Below are 19,818 nucleotides of genomic sequence, written 5' to 3' on the forward strand. Positions count from 1 at the left end.
TAGACCTAGAGATTATCATACTGAGTGAAGTAAATCAGACAGAGAAATACAAATACCATATGATATCACTTATATGTGGAATCTAAAAAATGAACTTTACAGAACAGAAACAGACTCACAGACTTAGGAAACAAACTTATGTTTACCAAAGGGGAAAGGTAGTGGGGAGGGATAAATTAGGAGGTTGGGATTAACATATGCACACTACCATATATGAAATGGATAATCAACAGAGACCTACTCTATAGCACAGGGAACTCTACTCAGTACTCTGTAATAACCTATATCAGAAAAGAATATGAAAAAGAATGGATATATATGTGTATGTATAACTGAATCACTTTGCTGTACACCTGAAATGAACACAACATTGTAACTCAACTATACTCCAATGTAAAATAAAAACTTTTTAAAAATAAAGGAATGTTTCCCTTGAGGGGAAAAAAAGAGCGTAAGTGATTGATGGGAAGAGGTCAAAATATCAACATTAACAGGAGTTTGGAAAAAACTGATTCCAACTCTCATACATGACTTTACGCAGTTCAAGACTTCAGTGGAGGAAGTAACTGGATATGTGGTAAAAATAGCAAGAGAACTAGAGTTAGAAGTGGAGCTTGAAGGTATGACAATTATTGCCATCTCATGAGAAAATGTTAACAGACGAGTCGCTTCTATGGATGAGCAAACAAAGTGGTTTCTGCGATGGAATCTACTCCTGGTGAACATGCTATGAAGACTGTTGAAATGACAATAAAGAATTTAGAAATTACATAAACTTAGTTGATGAAGCAGCAGCAGAATTTGAGAGGATGGACTCCAATTCTGAAAGAAGTTCTACTGTGGGTAAATGCTATCAAACAGCACTGCATGCTACAGAGAAATTGTTTGTGAAAGGAAAGGTCAATTGACATGGCAGACTTCACTGTTGTCTTATTTTAAAAAATTGCCACAGACACCCCAGCTTTCACCACCACCCTATTCAGTCAGCAGCCATCAACATCAAGATAAGATCCTCCACCAGTAAAAAGGATTACCACGTGCTAAAGTCTCACATGATGGTTAGCATTTTGTTAGCAATAAAGTACTTTTAAATTAAGATTTGTACGTTGTTTTTTTAGACATAATGCTATTGTCACTTAATAAACTACAGTATTGTATAAATATAACTTTTATATGTACTGGGAAACTAAAAAATTCATGTGACTCACTTTATTGCAATACTTGCTTTATTGGGGTGGTTTGGAACTGAACTGGTACTATTTCTGTGGTATACCTGTACATGTGAATTCATCTCATAATACTGAATATTTAACAAGAGGAAAGAAATTGTTATAATTGTTTCAACATTAATTGCAATTTATTCTCTTTTTCTTCCTTGTCAGAAAATTAGAGACTTTCTTTAAAAAATTTATAGATATTTTTATGATTATTTTCAGTTCTGCTTATTTGTTTACAATGGACATATTTTTTGTGATAAAATAATATACTTGCATAAAGAATTATGTGTAGTGAATGAATTTTTATGCTGTTAATTGAATGACTAAATTTCTATGGGTGAAGAGTAGGGTTTTTTCAGATCTGATTTTTTTTTTTAATCATAGAACATATTCAAAATATAATGACACTGGAAGAGTCTGTTCAACATGTGGTCATGACTGCCATTCAAGAGGTAAGCTATATATCATGATCACATATGTATGAAAATCCTAAACCAAATTATATAAAACTGTTCACATAGATTTTATGGATGTATATTTCACTGCTGTATAAACGAGCCCTTTGTAGTAGGTTTACTTATCTTTGGCTGTTGTGTTTTCCCCAAAAATTTCTTATAAGGACTTGAAGCCCAATGGTAGTACCTCTGCATTTTAAAAGTTAAATTAACATTGTCAGTTTCCTTTAAATAACTTCAACTAAGCAGGATAAACATCCTCTTCCCAGTTAGGAGTTTTTATAACTTCTCTTTGTTTCTGCCAGGTAGAGTAATCTTTTCTGAAATTTTAAAGTGTGTGTGTATGTATCTCATATGCATTTTCAGAATGTTAGAACTGTGAGCAAATATAGTGAAAATTAGGTTTCGGAGCCAGATAACCTGGATTCAAGCCAGTCTAGTTATCTAAGTTGTACCATAGAGATTCAGAATTCACTCAGTGCATGTTCGTTCTTAAAATCAGAACAAAAGGCTGAGATGAAGTCAAGTGAAGAGGAGGCCTGAGGGAAAGTTGAGTGAAGGGTTAGTGAGGAAAACATAGTTTAGAAGAGGCATGACTTAGAGGGAGACAGCATCTAGGACTTTAGAAGTGTGTATACTCTGAGTTTGCATTGCTGGTTTGAATTCAAAACATCACTATGCATAAATCTGCCTTTCATATGCAGAAAAGTTATTTTACAGGATCCTTTTTTTTTCATATAATTGTAACTCCTTTTAAAATGACTTCTCAAATTAGGAATTTTGCCACATCACTCATTTAAAGCTCTATTTTTAAAGTGTCAATTCATGTTACGGAAAAATAATTTTTTTTTATTATGTGATGTGTTCAGTTTTATTTAGTAATTCATCGTTTAGAACTTGGATTATAATTTTTCAGTACGTTAGTATTTTAAATATATCTAAATATTTCAAGCACATTTTACTTATGTCCTCACTAATGTAATGCTTGAACATTGTGCTATTTAGCTTAAACCTTTATTCATTTTTTATTTGAATAATATAAGGATCATCAAATTAAGGCAAGGAAAAATTAAACATAAAGCATTTTACTTTCCTTTCAAGTAAACATTTTTTACTGTGTAAATCTTACTTTATTGTACTTAATTTTACTATTTTAATTCTAGTTGATGAGTAAAGAAATAGTGAGCTCTCCTACAAATGATGCTGTTGGAGAATTAGAGCAACAGGTGAGTATTTTAGTATGTGAGGAAAATGTTGCACAGTGATAGAGTTCCTTTGTCAATTACTATCTTAAAGGCTTACATAGGAGACCACATACAAGATTATTTTCTTCCATGAAATTTAGTTTATTCTCCTATAAGATCTTTAATTGACTATTATGCATTCCTTCATGAATGCAAGTAGTGTTCATCTCCAGAGTTTTTAATGATCATGTTTGAAGAGATGAGTGGTATTAAACTTTCCTGACATTTGTTAATACACATGTGGCCCATTCTGTATAGTTACATAATTAAATAGTACTTAAAAATTCTGCTGAATTCTAATTTACCTAATAAGGAAATATGATTTTTGTCACAGTTGCTTTCCTCTAATATTGAAGAATTAACTCAAGGCTCCTGTACTCAGGGCTTCTTTCCCTGGTTGTTTTACACAGTTGTTTTACATGGAGGAAAAGGCACACTCCTCCTCTGTATAACCCAATCTGGGTTATAAGGGGAAGGGTAAGAGGAGAGGTAAATGCATCAAATACTTTTCCTGTTATATGTTTGGACATCTGACTTTCATGAGTGTCACCAGCCATCTCAAGAAGTATTTCAAATTAAAAAAAATTTTTTCTATAAAAATTTTATTTAAATATAAACATGCTGTGCTCTAAATTTTTTTTCTGTGATAAAAATAAACAGTTCACTAGGGATAAGACAGGAATAGAGGCGCAGACCTACTGGAGAACGGACTTGAGGATATGGGGAGGGGGAAGGGTGAGTTTTGACAGGGCGAGAGAGAGTCATGGACATATACACACTAACAAACGTAGTAAGGTAGATAGCTAGGGGGAAGCAGCCGCAAGGCACAGGGATATTAGCTCGGGGCTTTGGGACAGCCTGGAGGGGTGGGATGGGGAGAGTGGGAGGGAGAGAGACGCAAGAGGGAAGACACATGGGAGCATATGTATATGTATAGCTGATTCACTTTGTTATAAAGCAGAAACTAACACACCATTGTAAAGCAATTATACCCCAATAAAGATGTTAAAAAAAAATAAATAAAAAATAAACAGTTCATCCTCTAATACTCTGTTTTAAATATTTCACAAAGATTTACATAAAATTTTATTTCTGTGGGACCTTAGCCTTAAATGTTAATGAGACTCTGTTGATATTATTTACAGAAAAACAACATATTACTACTTATTTGTTAATAGGTAAATTTTAAAAGCATTTCCAACATCAGTGTATATATGTGTTTTGATAAAAGTATATTTTTCAATTTGTTTCAAAATGTGATTTACTAAGAGGACATTTTCTATTTCAGCTTAAAAGGGCCCTGGAAGAACTTCAGGAAGCACTAGCAGAAAAAGAAGAACTGAGGCAAAGATGCCAAGAACTAGATATGCAGGTATGGATCGAAGAATAATTTCCTCTTTAAATTTACAAGAGTCTTATTTTAATTAATTAATTAGTAAAGTGTTTTGGAGGTTGGGTTTCATTTCATGGAAGGACCATTGAAAGAGTCTGTTATAGGCCTGACTCTTCAAACATGAACTTTATAATTTTTCTTTTAGAGTGGAAAATTGCTTGCTTAACTACTTCATTGAGAGGGTCATTCTAATTGCAGAATTTCAACTGCTTAGATGATGCCTTGGTTTGTTGTTTTGTAAAAAGGGGAAACTAAAGTATCTACTTTATAGGGTATGAATATTAAGTGGGGTCCTTTATGGAAATATTTAGAAGGGCTTGACCCCCAATAAATTTGAGATCCAAGTTTGTTTTGCTAACATGTATGTGTATATGAACACATGTATGTAACTCTTGGGTTCATATGCACATAAGTGTTAGCAAAATAAACTTGGCATGAGAGACAGTAGTTAACAGTTAAAGGAGTAGATTGTCAAACCAGGCTGCCTATATTCAGAACCTGGTTATGTTACTAGCTGGTTGTATATGCTCAGGCAAATTGCTTAATTTCTCTATACTTCATATTTCTCTTTTGAGAAATGATGTTTTAATAGTATATATCTCCCAGAGTGATAATTACATTTAAATGAATTAATATACATAAAGCACTTAAAGCAGGGCCTGGTGCATAGGGCTGTGTATATGTTTGCATGTATTGTTATTATTGTTATGTGAAGATTATGCAATAAGTCTCGAAAAATTATACAAAGATTTAAATGTACCATCATATTATGCTGTATGTCAATTGCACTTTTCATTCAAATAATAAGCTACATAAATAATTGACTGAAAAGTGTGAGGACAAGGAACAAGGTTGTGGTAGCATTATCCTTGCTTGATGAGATAAATATCTAAAGTGATAGGGCTGGGTAATATTTCTAACATTCAAGGGTCTGCAAATAAGGAAACGAGAAGTGACTTGGTCAGGGTGACTCAGCTACGTAGGGCAGTGACAGCACTAGAATCCAGATCTTCTAACGTCATCTTTAAACATCACTCCTCTATGTTTGAACAAAGCCAGTGTTTATATTTGAACGAAGCTAGTGTCTCAAAATTATGAGAACGTCTACCTTTTCTCCTTTTCCTTTCCAAACCACACTCACCTTGCATATATATCATCACATATACGCACAGACGTGCACAGCATCAGAGATGTTTTATTTTCAAGTAAGATTATATCCTCTCTCCAGAATACCTCATATAAAGAATAGAGGATTGAATCATTCAGGTATTACCAGTCTCATGTAGAATCTCTATACAGTTTTCTGAGAAATTCTTATTCAAAAAAGAACACAAAATTCTGTGTTAAAACATTTCAGTGTTTGTAACACATGATGGAGAGTATGTGATGATGTGATTTTAGTTGAAAAGTGTAGACATCCCAAGTTTGCTCATTTTTAATTCCAGTATCAAAATAGAGTCAACCCTCAACTATCTGCTACACATGTGAAATGAATATAATCAAAACTGCATATAATCAAAACAAAAATAATTAATTTAACAATATGAATTTCACACAGGTGTATATGATACATACCCCAATTTTATAAGGAAAATTATTTTTGAAAAATGTTTACTTTTAATCATATGTCACTTGAGAGTGATTCTAAAATTTGGGGGGAATTCATTTTTAATACCCAACCAAATGAACCAAAAAAGAAAAATAAGCTGCAAAGAAATTCACCAAGGGCAGGTGAATAAACAAAAGGGCATAACCTAATGAAGTTAAATTAAAAGCTGGTAATCAAGGAAAGAAGTAGGCATATGATGTTGACAGAAGTGCTGCATGGCAGGAACCTGCTGTTCTTCCTTCATCCCCAGCCCATGCAGGGGAATAAACAAAAATCTTGAGACTTCTCACAGTAATCTACCCAATCAGAAGGAAGTTCCCGCTATGAGTCCTTCATTTTCTTTGGACTGGGGAAGAGTGGAAATGATGGCTAAGGAGAAGCTAAGGACTCTTTCTGATAGGAACAAAGGCTGTAGGGCCACACACTGAATTGGGGAAACAGTCTGATGCCCAGAGGAATTTCTCCATGGGAATGGAATATACTTCTCACCACCCTGGTATGAAGTACTTAAACCTCAGAAGTGAGAGTCTAGCCCAGGTGTTGTAAAAAGATTGCCCGTTGTCTCAGCTGCCCCCATGCTGCCCACCCCCCCGCCACTATCTTCCCTGGCCATTCACAAGGCTATATAGAGAGGTGTAGAGAAAACAGTCCCAACTATTACCCAGAGGGGAGAACATACTGGGCCATGGGTTACAGTGGAAAGGGTGTCCAAGAAGTCTTCAACACTATGCCAGAACAAACAGGGTATCTTAACTGCCCACAAAACATGAACTAGATGAAAAGAATCAGAGCATGACATCTCTGTGAACATTACAGACTAAAACCAAAAACAGACAAGAGCATGTAAAAGACAACAGCCAAGCTTAGAAAATAACTTTCACTTCATTTAGTATTACAATTCCATAAGAACACATCAATAGAATAGACTAGGTGGTAGGACAACAAAGTGAAGATTTAAAAGGAAATTGCAGCTAGATAGAAACAAATCAGTGTATAATGTTTAACACCAAGCCTTACCCTAGTTAAGCTATCAGATTTCAAGAATACAGGAAAAACAACTCAGTCAAGTAGAAAAGGTACATCACCCACAAAGATAAGAAAATCAGGCTCCCCTACAACTTCCATGCTGGAATATAGAGGAGCAATATCCACAAAATGTTGAGGCAGGGAAACGGCATTAACTGAGGAGCGCAAGTGCAAACTCCCTTTCTTGAAAAAAAAAAACTACTCATTGACACAATCCAGGTAGCAAACATGTTTTAATCAGAATAAAGAATGCAAGAACAGAGGAGATTCTGTAGTGAAAGATCTGGTGATGAAGCTCAATCCATTTAAATAAAGATCTGTGTGAGTTCCGTGTAAATTATGTTTATAGATACTGGGACAAATGAAATTATGACTCACTAAGTCAGGAGTAAGGCCTGATTATGCGTACTTTAAAAAAAGAAACAAAAAAAAAATCCACATGAGAATTTGATGTAAAGTTTTGAGAAACTTTCACAAAGTTTTGGTCCAAGATGATTATGGGGCTTTGGGGCAAGTTAGGACAGGTTTATCAACCACTCTTTACCTGCCTTTCCCAGTCATTATTCATACCACCTGGCAGCAGTAGGTAACACTACTTCACTTACTGCAGTAACAGAGGCTAGTTATTCTTGCTTCTAGTATGTTAGAGAAAAGCATACTTTTACCCAGCATTGTATAAGATTCAATGAGGCAGTTATTTTCAAACTTAAGGTGTCTACAGAGTATGTGTGACTGGGCACAATGTGATAAAGAGGACTCCAGCTATAGAAGTTTACTTTATATTTTAATTTTTAAAATAAGCAATTATAAAAATATTAAGTCTGAGTGATGTGAGAATATGAGTATTATTTTTGAGCTTTTTTTTTTTCTTTTTTAGCTTTTTGAACTTTCTGTCTCTTTTAAATAGCTCAGAGAGAGACAGAGACAGAGAGAAACAGAAAGGGACAGAGGCAGGTACAGAGTGAACCTAAACAAAATATCACTATGGCATCTTGTTAGAAGAGATGCCTAGAACCACCACTGGACACTCTTAAGTCACCCATCTGGGATGGGTCCAAGGAATTCTCATGTTTAATACCCACCTCCTTCATATCTGTGATAAAGGTGGCTCTAGAACCACAATGTAAATTGCATGGATAGGAACAAGGTTGGTTACCCACTAGGTATTGAAAACTAAGTTTGCCCGTGCTGCTCTCCCTTCTTCAGGGGATTCTTAGCCAGTTTGAAGACAGGGTATTGTTTCTCCTCTACCAGTCTTTTTACAACAGCCCCTACCTTCAAGCTAGAACGAGATCTTGTTTTCTTTGTGGGCCCCCAACCCCCCATAGTATACTTCCACCAAAGCACCACATTTTCTGTCCTGTAATTGTTTACATTTCTGCTGTAGCGATCTTAAAAGGGCACAACCTCTCATTCTTTTTCGTATCCCAAACACTTAGGATTGTACATGACAGGTCACTAGACTGCTTGCATGACAAGAATGGATGCATGCACTGAATTTAGGAAGAGAAACTGTTTCCTCCTAGTCTGTCTGGGAACAGTTTCCCAGCCTTTGTTTGTGTTCCTCATTTGGAGGACAGTGTTTGTAACATGCCTACTTTGTATTTAAGACTATAATTTGATTTTAATTTCCTCTTATTAGCTTGGTGTGTCAATATGTAGCCCCATTCCCATGACTGGACTGAATTGATTATCTTTTGAAAATATAAATAGCAAACTTGTGCAATATTATATTGTAAGTTATGGGAGGTCAACCTTTTTTCAAACTAATCTTAAAATCACACATAAACTTCTAGTCTTATAAAAGGTCACAGCCTTAGCTGTAAATTTTTAAAGATGTTTTTAAATGAAAAAGAAATAAAACTGAGAGAGCAAATCATGCTTAACATAAATATGTAAGTAAAATTAAAAATGTATCAAGTGCTGATGTTGATGTGATTCTGAAGTTACATGTTTGTATCCATTTTAAATAGTTTCAGTGTACAGTTGCATTCAATTCAGGTTTTTGTTACTGATTCATTAACCAAATAATGTGCCTATTGCCTGAAGACGTGATGTGTAACTGATAATTTCCTACCAGGAACCTAAAATGGTAACTTTGTATATATGTGTGTATATTTTGGCTTACTAGGTAACAGCATCCTAAAAATTTATACCTAAAAGGGAAACAAATTAATTTTTTGAAGTTCATTGGTATTTAGAGATTTTAGAGACTTAGAAACATTTTCTTCTCAGAACTAAAGCGAACATAACATTTGAAAGATATTCTCTTATATGTATTAACTCTGTTTTCTCTGTATTAAGAAAGTTGATTTCTTCTGACCCAAGTCTCCCAGACCCAGAACTCCAGAGTTCTAAGGATCCTTAGAAATTATCTAGTCTGCTTGACCAAGCTATTTAATGGCTTGGTCAGATTTATTCTAAGCTTTTTTGCTATTGATGCTTTTGTTTGTGTATTTGTTCTTTAGGTGACAGCACTTCAAGATGAAAAGAATTCACTAGTTTCTGAGAATGAGATGATGAATGAAAAACTTGACCAGTTGGATGGCTCTTTTGATGATCCAAATACAATGGTTGCAAAAAAGTATTTTCATGCACAGTTGCAACTAGAACAATTACAGGAAGAAAACTTCAGGTAACATTTGTAGTGGAAATCATTTTATGTAGTTTTATTAAAATAGTAGCTAAAAAATCATAATATCAACAACTAATGTTTAAGCATTACAAAGCATGTTTAGGATTAGTATCCTAAAAATACTGTTGAAAATACTGAATGGTGTAAGTGGTTCCTGCCCTCATAGGGCTAACAGTCCAGTTTGGCAAGTAGGATACATATGTAAAAAATAAAAGAATTCAAAATAATGTGTGATAAGGACCAAATGAAGGCCATAGGCAAGTCCAAGAGTAGTTTAAAGGAGTGATTGCTGAAGCCTGGGGAGAAGGGGGAGTTTCTTACATAGGAGAAGGAACTTGATAATAAATGGAAAAAATGTAAATCTTAAGCTAAAGAAGATGCTTTTCATATCAGCTTTTATATTTCTTCTTTAAAAAAAAAGTGTACATCTAACCTTTAATAAAAATTGAGTGTCTCTTATGTGCTTACCACTGAGCCTTGCACTATAAGGCCTTGAGAGTAGGTGCTCCAGTTGTACTGTATGTATTTTTGTTGTTGTTACTTTATTATTTTTATTATTATTATTATTATTTTTTTTTTTTTTCTGTGGTACGCTGGCCTCTCACTGTTGTGGCCTCTCCCGTTGCGGAGCACAGGCTCCGGAGGCACAGGCTCAGCGGCCATGGCTAACGGGCCCAGCCGCTCCGCGGCATGTGGGATCTTCCCGGACCGGGACACAAACTCACGTCCCCTTCATCGGCAGGCAGACTCTGAACCACTGCGCCACCAGGGAAGCCCCGTTGTTACTTTATTTTGATATGATTTCAAACTTACCAAAAAAGTTGCAAGAATAGTATAAGGAGCTCCTTTATACCTTTCATTCAGATTTGACAGTTGTTTTACAGTTTTCTTCATTTGCTTTAGCAGTCTCTTTACATAACCATATATATATATATATACACACGTGTTAGTTTTTGGAACCATTTGAGAGTAAATTGGAGACATGCCCCTTTACCCCTATATACTTTAGTATGTATTTCCTAAGAACAAAGATATTCTCTTATAAATCACAGGATAGTGATCAAAATAGTGAATTGGTCATTGATACAATATCATTATCTAATCCACAGATCATATTCAAATTCCAGCAGCTATTTCAGTGTCCTATATAGGTAATTTTTTTCTTGGTTCAGAATCTAATCCAGGATCATGCATTGCATTTAGTAAATGGATCCATTTATTGATAGTAATGGATATTCAATGGACAGTAGTTCCATTACTGTCATCATTTGTCTTGATGTTTAAATTGTCCCAGATTTGACCACTGAGAAACCTTTCAATTTCAACATGTTGCTATCCTTCTTTGAGTATTTTCTTACTTACTGGCACAACAAAATGTTCCAGACTCTTCGTATTCTTCCTCAACTTTAGAATCAGCCATTTCTCCAAGGAGCCCTGATTGCTTTTAGTGGAGAATGTTATTTAGAAAGAAAGAACTATGCTCCAGTTGAAATTTTCTGTCATTACTTCTGAGCCACCTTGGTGTACAGAGCTAGGAAATACTCTTGCACAGGTTCATACCAGTCCATGTTCGCACACATGCATATATCTGCATTTATTTTCATACGTACAATTATGAACAATGAGTTCATCTTATCATCTTCCATTTTAGTCCAGTGACTTCAGGGTTCATTCTGATTTTCTCCATTTCCATATTGTAACTCCCTTCTCCAACAGTGAGAAACCTGGCTTCCACTTTCCTCAGTACATTTTCTCATTTACTCAATCCCAAAATACATAGGAAGTAAGAATTGCTAACCCATACCTCTGTAAAAAGCAAAGTAATACTAGACTTCAGTACGTTTACAGTTCTTTTTTTTTTTTAAGATGACATTTGCATATTGTGAAATGAATAAATACTGAGTACAATTTGGCATGTTTTAACCAATGCATACATTTTTGCAACTCACACTTTTATTGTTTGATAGATCATTTCTATCACTACAGAAAGTTCCCCTATGCCCCTTCCCAGTCAATCCCTATCTCCCAGAGAGGAATTACTCTTCTGATTATTTTCCACCATAGATATGTTTTTGCTCATCTAGAAGTACTTATAAATTGAATTGCAATATGAATTCTTTGGTGACTGGCTTCTTATGCTCAGCATATTTGTGAAATTTACAGATGTTGCTGAATATATCAGTAGTTCATTCTTTTTTATTGCTGAGTAGTATTCCATTATATGGAATTATTTCTCATTATGACACATTTTGCTTATTCATTTTCCTTTAGATGGGCATTTGGGTTTCCAGATTTTGGCTAATATAAATAAAGCTGGTATGAACGTTGGAGTATAAGACTTTTTGTGAACATATTTTTTCATTTCTCGTTGGCAAATACATGAATGAACTGGTATTGCTGAGTTACACATTATGTCTGTGTTTAGTGTTAAAAGATACTGGCAAACCATTTCCCAAAGTGTTCATATTGTTTTACATTCCCACCAGCAGTGTTTGCTGCTGGTTGCTCTAGTTACTCTGCCTGTATAACATAACTTGGCTTTATCAAGCTTTTTAATTTTAGTTATCCCAGGGGATGTGTTAAGGGTGTTGAATTGTGGCTTTAATTTGTATTTTCCTGATAACTAATGATATGGTAAGCCCCTTTTCTTGTGCTTATTGGCAATATATCTTACATTGTGAATCGTCTCTTCACACTGTTAGCCTATTTTTAAATTGGGTTGTTTCTCTTTATTACTGAGTTGTAGGAGTTTTAAAAATATATATTCTGGATACAAAATCTTTGTCAGATATACAGGTAGTAATATTTCATCCATTCTTGGCTTGCCTTTTCATTTTTCAAATGGTATCTGAAAGAGTTAAAGTTCTTAACTTAGGTGAAGTCTGATTTATCAGTATTTTTAAGATTAGTGCTTTTTGTGCACTGTCTGAGAAATCTTTGCTCCCTTGTCATGAAAATACACTCTACTGTTTTCTTCTAGAATCTTTATAGTTTTAGCTTTCACATTTAGGTCTGTGATCCATCTTGAACTGATTTTTTGAAACTAGTGTGAGGTGTGGATGTGAAGCTTTATTTTTATTTTCCTTATGAATATTTAGTTGTTCCAGTATCATGAGCTGAAAAGAAATTTATTTTACTCTGTCAAATTGCTTTGGCACCTTTGTGAAAAATGATACAACCATAAAATTTGGGTCATTTTCTGGACTCAGTTCTTTCCCATTGATCAATTTTTCTATCTTTATGCCTATAAGACACGATTTTGATCACTATGGCTCTAGAGTAAGTCATTTAAAATCAGGTAGTGTGAATATTCCAACTTTGTTCTTTCTTAAAATTTGTTTTAGCTATTCTATCCTTTGCTTTTTTAGTCAGTTTCTGTAAAAAAAACAACCTTTTGTGATTACGATTTGGATTGTATGTGATTGATACCTTGACCATATTGAGAATTTCTGTCTATGAATGTAGTATCTTCGTCTATTTAAGTCTAATTTCTCTAGCAATTTTCTGTTGTTTCCATCATAGTTTTATGTGTGTCTTCTGTTAATTTTATTTCCCAATATTTAATTTTTTTGCTGTTACAAACACAATTAAAACATTATTCTGAAAAGTTACTGCTAATATATAGATACACAATTGATCTTTGTACATTGAAACTTTTATCTTGTATCTTGAAACTTGTGTGTTGTATTTTGAAACCTTTCTGTCTTGCAAAGTTTCTTAATTCCCTTACTGATTCTTCTAGTTGTTTATTGAAGTAGAAAATCCTAAGGAATCTACAGTCACCTTGTCTATTAATAGAGCTTTACCTCTTCCTTGTATTATTTCTGCCTTGTATTTATCTTCTTTGTTTTGAGCAAGAGCAAACATCTTGGTTTGTTCTGGGTCTTAGGAGAAAATGTTCAATTAAGTACTGTCAATTATGAAGCTAGCTGTAGAGTTTTTAAATTTGCTTTTTATCAGATTGAAGGAGTTCCCCCTTTATTTCTGCCTTGCTACAAGTTTTATCATTAATTGGTGTTGATTTTTTGTCAAATGACTTTTCTGCATCTTGAGAAGATGGTTTGGTTTTTCTTTTTCACTCTTTTAATATGATTAATTTTTGAATGTTAAAAAATCTTGTATTCTAGGGAAAACCAATCGGTCATATTTTATTGTCTTATATACATATGACTGGATTTGGTTTGCTAATATGTTGAAAGTGTTTTTGTGTCTGTCTTTATAATAGATATTGGTCTGTAACTTTTTTCTCTTGTAATGTCTTTCAGGTGTTGTTATCAGAGTTTTGCTAGTCTCATAGAATAATTAGGAAGTATTCTCTCCTCCTCTATTTTCTGAAAGAGTTTATGTAAGAATGATACTATTTTTTCCTTCAGTATTTGATAGAATTTATCAGTAAAACAATTGGATCTGTGGTTTTCTTTGTGAAAGGGCTTTTAATGGCACATATAATTTCAGTAATGGTCATAGGGCTTTTCAGATTTTCTGTTTCATCTTATGTCAGTTTGCTAAATTGTTTTTTTCAAGGTACATGCTTATTTGATTTAAGTTGTTGAATTTATTGGCATAAAGTTGTTCATAATATTCTATTTATTGTCCCTTTAGTGACTGTAGGATCTGTAGTGGTATTTCCTTTTTCATTCCTGATACTGGTAATTTGTGCTTTCTCTCATTTTTCTTGGTCACTCTTGCTAGAGGTTCATCAATTTTATTAATCTTTTCAAACATCCTTTATTAACTTTCCATATTGTAAGTTTTAGATCTCTGTTCTTTATTTATTTTACTTCCTTTGGATTTAATTTGCCCTTCTTTTTTTAGCCTCTTCAAGTTAGATGGTTGATTTTAAGGCTTTCTTCATTTCTAAAATTAGCCTTTAAAGCTGTAAATTTTCCTCTAAGCACTGATTTAGCTGGGTCCCCAAAATTTGATTGATTGTGTTTCTATTATTATTCAGTTTGAAATATTTTCTACTTTCCCTCGTGATTTCTTCTTTGACTTGGGGATTATTTAGAAATGTGTTGTTTAATTTCTAAATATTTAAGGCTTTTCTACAGACTTCGTATTGTGACTGATTTCTAATTTAATTTCCTTGTGATTAGAGAACATATTCCATGAGACTTCAATCTTTTAATATTTATAATACTTATTTTATTGCTCATCATATGTTGTATTGTGGTGAGTGTTCCATGTGTACCTGCAAAGAATGTGTGTTCTGTTTTTTTGACTGACTTGTATCATAAATATTAATTATATCAAACTGGTTAATAGTGTTATTCAGATCTTTTCTGTATTTTTACTGACATTTTTGTTTAGTTCTATCATTTATTGGGAGACTGATGTTAAAATTTTCGACAGTAATTATCGATTTGTGGATCTCTGATTCTGTCAGTTTTTGCTTTATCTATTTTAAAATTCTGTTTTTACTTATATATACCTTTATGATATGTCTTTCTGATAAATTGACCCTTTTATTATTATGAACTGTCTCTCTTTATCTTTGGTAATACTTTTTGTCTTAAAAATTTTTTTAATGTTAATATAACCACCCCAGCTTTCTTTGCTTACTGTTTGCATGGTACTTTTTTTCATCTTTTTACTTTTAATATATTGTGTCTTTATATTTAAAATATTTCTTGTAACTAAAATATATTTGAGCCTTGCTTTTTTTTATCCAGTCTGATAGTCTCTGCCTTTTTAATTGGTATGTTCAGTCCATTTGACTTTTATGTAATTTTTGACATGGCTGTATTTAGGTCTGTCGATTTTCTATTTTTCATTTGTTATATCTAGTCTTGGGTTTATTTTTTTTTCCTTTTTTGCATTATTTTCAGTTGATCAAATAATTTTTTAATATTTTAATTACTGTATTGTCATTTTAGTTTTTGTTGTTGCTCTAGGCTTTGAAGTATTTATTCTTTATCATAGTCTATACTTAGAGTTAATATTTTACTAATTTACACACTATGTATATTTTTGGATAACTTTAATATATACATTTTCTCGTCATCTTTTGAAATTAAAATTCCTGTTTGAACTAGAAAACCAAGCTCAGTGTTTTAGACGTAAAAATGAAAATTCTGAACATCTTTTGCTTCTCAGGTCTGTTTTAAAACCAAGAGCTGAAAAGTACCTTATTCCTTTAGTTTTTCTTCTTTTGAATGCAGAATCCAAAAAAAAATTTAGAAGTAAGTTTTGCTAAGCTCATATCTCAGTAAGAAAAGAAATAATGGAAATTACATTATAAATACTTGTTTTCTTTATGCAAGGCTCGAAGCTGCAAAAGATGATTACCGTGTTCACTGTGAAGAACTTGAAAAGCAATTAATTGAATTTCAACATAGGAATGATGAGTTGACTAGTCTTGCTGAGGAAACAAGAGCCCTGAAAGATGAAATAGATGTTCTTAGGTACGGCATGTCTAAATATAATTATGTCACTTCTAAGTTATTACTTAGTCATTTCAGTATTCCTTATCTTAATCAGGGATTCTTAGAGTTTTCCGTATATATCAAGTATTGATCAGTTTTTATCCAGCCTCCTAGTCTTTACTTCTTTTATGCTTGTTGATAGTTATGGACCGTTTAAGGATAACATTTGATTCGTGTTAGGACAGTTTCATAAACCTTTTTCTTATTTCTTGTTTAAGAAAATGATACCTTTTTCTTAAAAATTTGTAAGCTGAGTTACTTTTAGATACATTTGGCTTGACTTTCTTGTGCTTACTAGTATATCTTGTGAAATTTTTGTGTAAGGAAATGCAGTCACAAACCACATTTTGACATTTGATAAAATATAGATAAGAATCCTAGCATTTATTTCAAGGTTATCTCAGGTTTGTCTTATAGTCTTTGACAATATAAAATTTATATTTAGTTTTTGCCTGTAAAATGTTACCGAAGCAAGTAGTCTATCCACATGATTTTTATATTTTCTGTTAAATTTTCTTAATCAGCCATTTTCTTGCAGTTTTTAATGTCGTTATTTTAAACGAAATCTTTATAACCATTAATTTGAACTTGCATGTGATATTGAAGTGGTTTGGTTTATTTATTTATTTTTGCTCTAGCCCAGTTGTCAGGTAAGCACAACTCCAAAGGGAAGTGCTTTGCTAAACAAATTATAAGTTGAGTCAACTTCCTTAGTATATCAAATACTTAGAGCAAAACTACGTTAAATATTATGCACAAAGCACAATTGGCCTGTAAGCTACAGAGCAGCTCAGAATTGTTCAATTATATTTAGAAAACCATTATTTTTTTATACATTTTTCTGATATATAAAATAGTTTGATAATTCAGTTTGTCAAATTTGAAGCATTTTTATTTTGATGACTTTATAACCGAAGGGTTGAACTTTAGAAAGTTTTAGTCCTGAGTCTGTCTCCAAAGTTCTCACAAAGTTTATGATTTCTTTTCTCTGTCCCTCTCATTTTTTTTTTAACCAATTGATAGTTCATTGGGAAGACTCATTTTACAGCCAGAATAACATTGTTATGTGTACCTACTAGTCTTTACACAGTAATGTTTAGTCTTTGTTATTATAGGGCTACCTCTGATAAAGCAAATAAACTGGAGTCAACAGTTGAGATATATCGTCAGAAGCTCCAAGATCTGAATGACCTTCGCAAGCAGGTGAAAACTTTACAGGAAACAAACATGATGTATATGCATAATACAGTCAGCCTAGAAGAAGAATTAAAGAAGGCAAATGCAGCACGTACACAATTAGAAACATACAAGAGACAGGTAAGAAAATATCTTGATTTTTTAAATCAGTAAAATTGGAAAGAGTTTAACTTTGAGTTATCTAAGTCTTTTACATTTTTGTTGGCTTCTGAGCTTGTATATTTTTTGGACATTTTTATTGTTTTATTAGTATTTCTGGTAACCAGTGATAAATGCCTAGAGAATGGAGTTATAACCTAAAATATTCTCTTCTGCTGTTTATAAAACAACCTAGATAAACAGGGTAGAAGGCTGATATTTTTTTTTTTGCTAAGTTATTATTTGTATATTTTAAAACTTATGTTTATTCTTATCTACATGCCATTTCCACAAATTTTTTTTTTGTTATATAAATTAACCAATTTTTATAGGCTAGCAACATTTCAAATGGTGGTGCTTTACTGGGCCTTCAGTTCCTTCAGTCCTCTGATGGCAGACTTTACTGTGACAGCAGAAGTGGTATTGTAGGTCCAGGCACCACCAGCTACCGTTTTCATGCAGGAACCACAGTGCCAAATGCCCACAGCTCATCTCTTCATCTTGGTTTTGCCACAGAAGGAGCAAGTGTATTTGGCATGCTGGCTCATTTCAGTTTTCTTCACCATTTTCCTGAGGGAGGCACCATAATGGGTCCCGTATTTACCCACAATTCCAACCTTCTTGATGCATTTAGCCACATCGCTGCAACCTAGGACCAAGCCCAGAGAGTCCACAAATATTTAGAATTAGACTATAATCTTAGTATAAATTTTATTTCCAGTTTCTCATTTATTGAACTCTGAAAAGCTATCAATATTATATACTCTCATTTTTTACTTTTGTTTCTGATAAAAGGTTCAGGATCTTCACGTTAAACTTTCCTCTGAAACCAAAAGGGCGGACACACTAGCATTTGAAATGAAGCGGCTTGAAGAAAAACACGAAGCTTTACTTAAGGAAAAAGAGGTAAACATAAATATAATTGATATGTAATATGTATATCTTGTTTTAGTTTTTAATACTGTCTTTGCTGTTTTAAGAATGGAAGTGATGTAATCAGTTCTGTCTTTCTCCAAATTGAAATTGGTGATATAAAAGAAAGTCTTGTAGACATTCTTTATGGGGTTTTGTAAGTTTCCTTCATATGGGAAGATGAAGTCACAGAGCCTAGGTCATGTCTCAGTGCATGTTTTCCAGCTCTAGACTGTCAGCTCCTTGAGAGCAAGGACCATAGATGCAATTTTTTAACAGCTTTATTAGGATATAATTTATATACCATAAATTTCAGCCATTTAAAAGGTATAGTTTAATGGTGTTTAGTGTATTCACAGCGTTGTGAAACCATTATCACAATCAAATTTTAGAATACTGTCATCACTCCAAAAAGACACCGTGTGCCCATTAGCAGTTACCCTGCATTCTGGCCCCCCTCCCCTCAGCCTTAGCAATCATTAATCTACTTGCTGTCTCTATAAATTATATGAATATAATATATAATATATATATAATATATTATACAAATTATATATATGAATATATAATCATACACTTTGTGGTTTTTGTGACTGGATTCCTTCATTTAGCATAATGCTTTCAAGGTTCAACCATGTTGTAGTGTGTGTCAGTACTTCATTTTTATTGCTGAATAATAATCCATTGTATGGATATACCACATTTTATTTATCTGTTCATCAGTTTATGGACATTGGGTTGTTTCCACTTTTTGCCCATTAAATGAATAATGTGGTTATAAACATTTATGTACAAGTCTTTATGTGGACGTATGTTTTCTTTTTTTTTTAATATTTATTTTTTGGCTGCGTTGGGTCTTAGTTGCAGCACGTGGGATCTTTCCTTGCAGCATGCGGGATCTTCATTGTAGTGCGCGGGCTTCTCTCTAGTTGCAGTGTGTGGGCTTCTCTCTAGTTGTGGTGCGCAGGCTCCAAAGCACACAGGCTCTCTAGTTGTGGCACGTGGGCTTAGTTGTTGTGCGGCATGTGGGATCTTAGTTCCCCGACCAGGGTTTGAACTGGTGTCCCTTACATTGCAAGACAGATTTTCAAGCACTGGACCACCAGGGAAGTCCCTTCATTTCTGGAGTATATACCTAGGAATGGTATTGCTGGGTCATATGGTAACTATGTTTAACTTTTTTAAGAACTACCAGACTTTTCTAAAGTGGATGAACCATTTTTCATTATCACCAGATATTTGTAGATTCTAATTTCTCCACATCCTTGACTAAGTATATTAAATTTTAATTTTGGGTATCCTAGTGGGTATGAAGTAGTATAGCATTATGGTTTTGATTTGTATTTCCCTAATGACTAATGATATTGAACATCTTTGATGTACTTATTGGCCATTTCTAATTATCTTTGAGAAATATCTCTTCAAATTATTTGCCCATGTTTTGTCATTTGCCTTTTTTTAAGTTCTAAGAGTTCTTTATATATTCTGGATATAAGTCCCTTGTCAGATACATGATTTGCAAATATTTCCTCCCATTTTGTGGGTTGTCTTCTCACTTTTTTTTTGA

The 19,818-nt window shown here is 33.4% G+C and overlaps 1 protein-coding gene and 1 pseudogene across 1 annotated transcript in view; one reads left to right on the forward strand and one right to left on the reverse strand.

The window, feature by feature from the left end:
* The window catches only part of HOOK1 (hook microtubule tethering protein 1), a 64,926-nt gene that overhangs the window by 24,898 nt on the left and 20,210 nt on the right, over window positions 1-19,818 (forward strand). The window contains exons 6-12 of the mRNA XM_065875832.1: window positions 1,602-1,669; window positions 2,836-2,898; window positions 4,205-4,288; window positions 9,413-9,579; window positions 15,843-15,983; window positions 17,120-17,321; window positions 18,135-18,245. Coding sequence (XP_065731904.1) covers window positions 1,602-1,669; window positions 2,836-2,898; window positions 4,205-4,288; window positions 9,413-9,579; window positions 15,843-15,983; window positions 17,120-17,321; window positions 18,135-18,245 — 836 coding nt within the window. The remainder of the gene's footprint in view (window positions 1-1,601; window positions 1,670-2,835; window positions 2,899-4,204; window positions 4,289-9,412; window positions 9,580-15,842; window positions 15,984-17,119; window positions 17,322-18,134; window positions 18,246-19,818) is intronic.
* LOC136130669 (large ribosomal subunit protein eL43-like) lies at window positions 17,699-18,109 on the reverse strand (annotated as a pseudogene).

The sequence above is a fragment of the Phocoena phocoena genome, chromosome 1 (genome assembly GCF_963924675.1).
Source record: "Phocoena phocoena chromosome 1, mPhoPho1.1, whole genome shotgun sequence".
In the NCBI taxonomy this organism is placed as follows: Eukaryota; Metazoa; Chordata; class Mammalia; order Artiodactyla; family Phocoenidae; genus Phocoena; species Phocoena phocoena.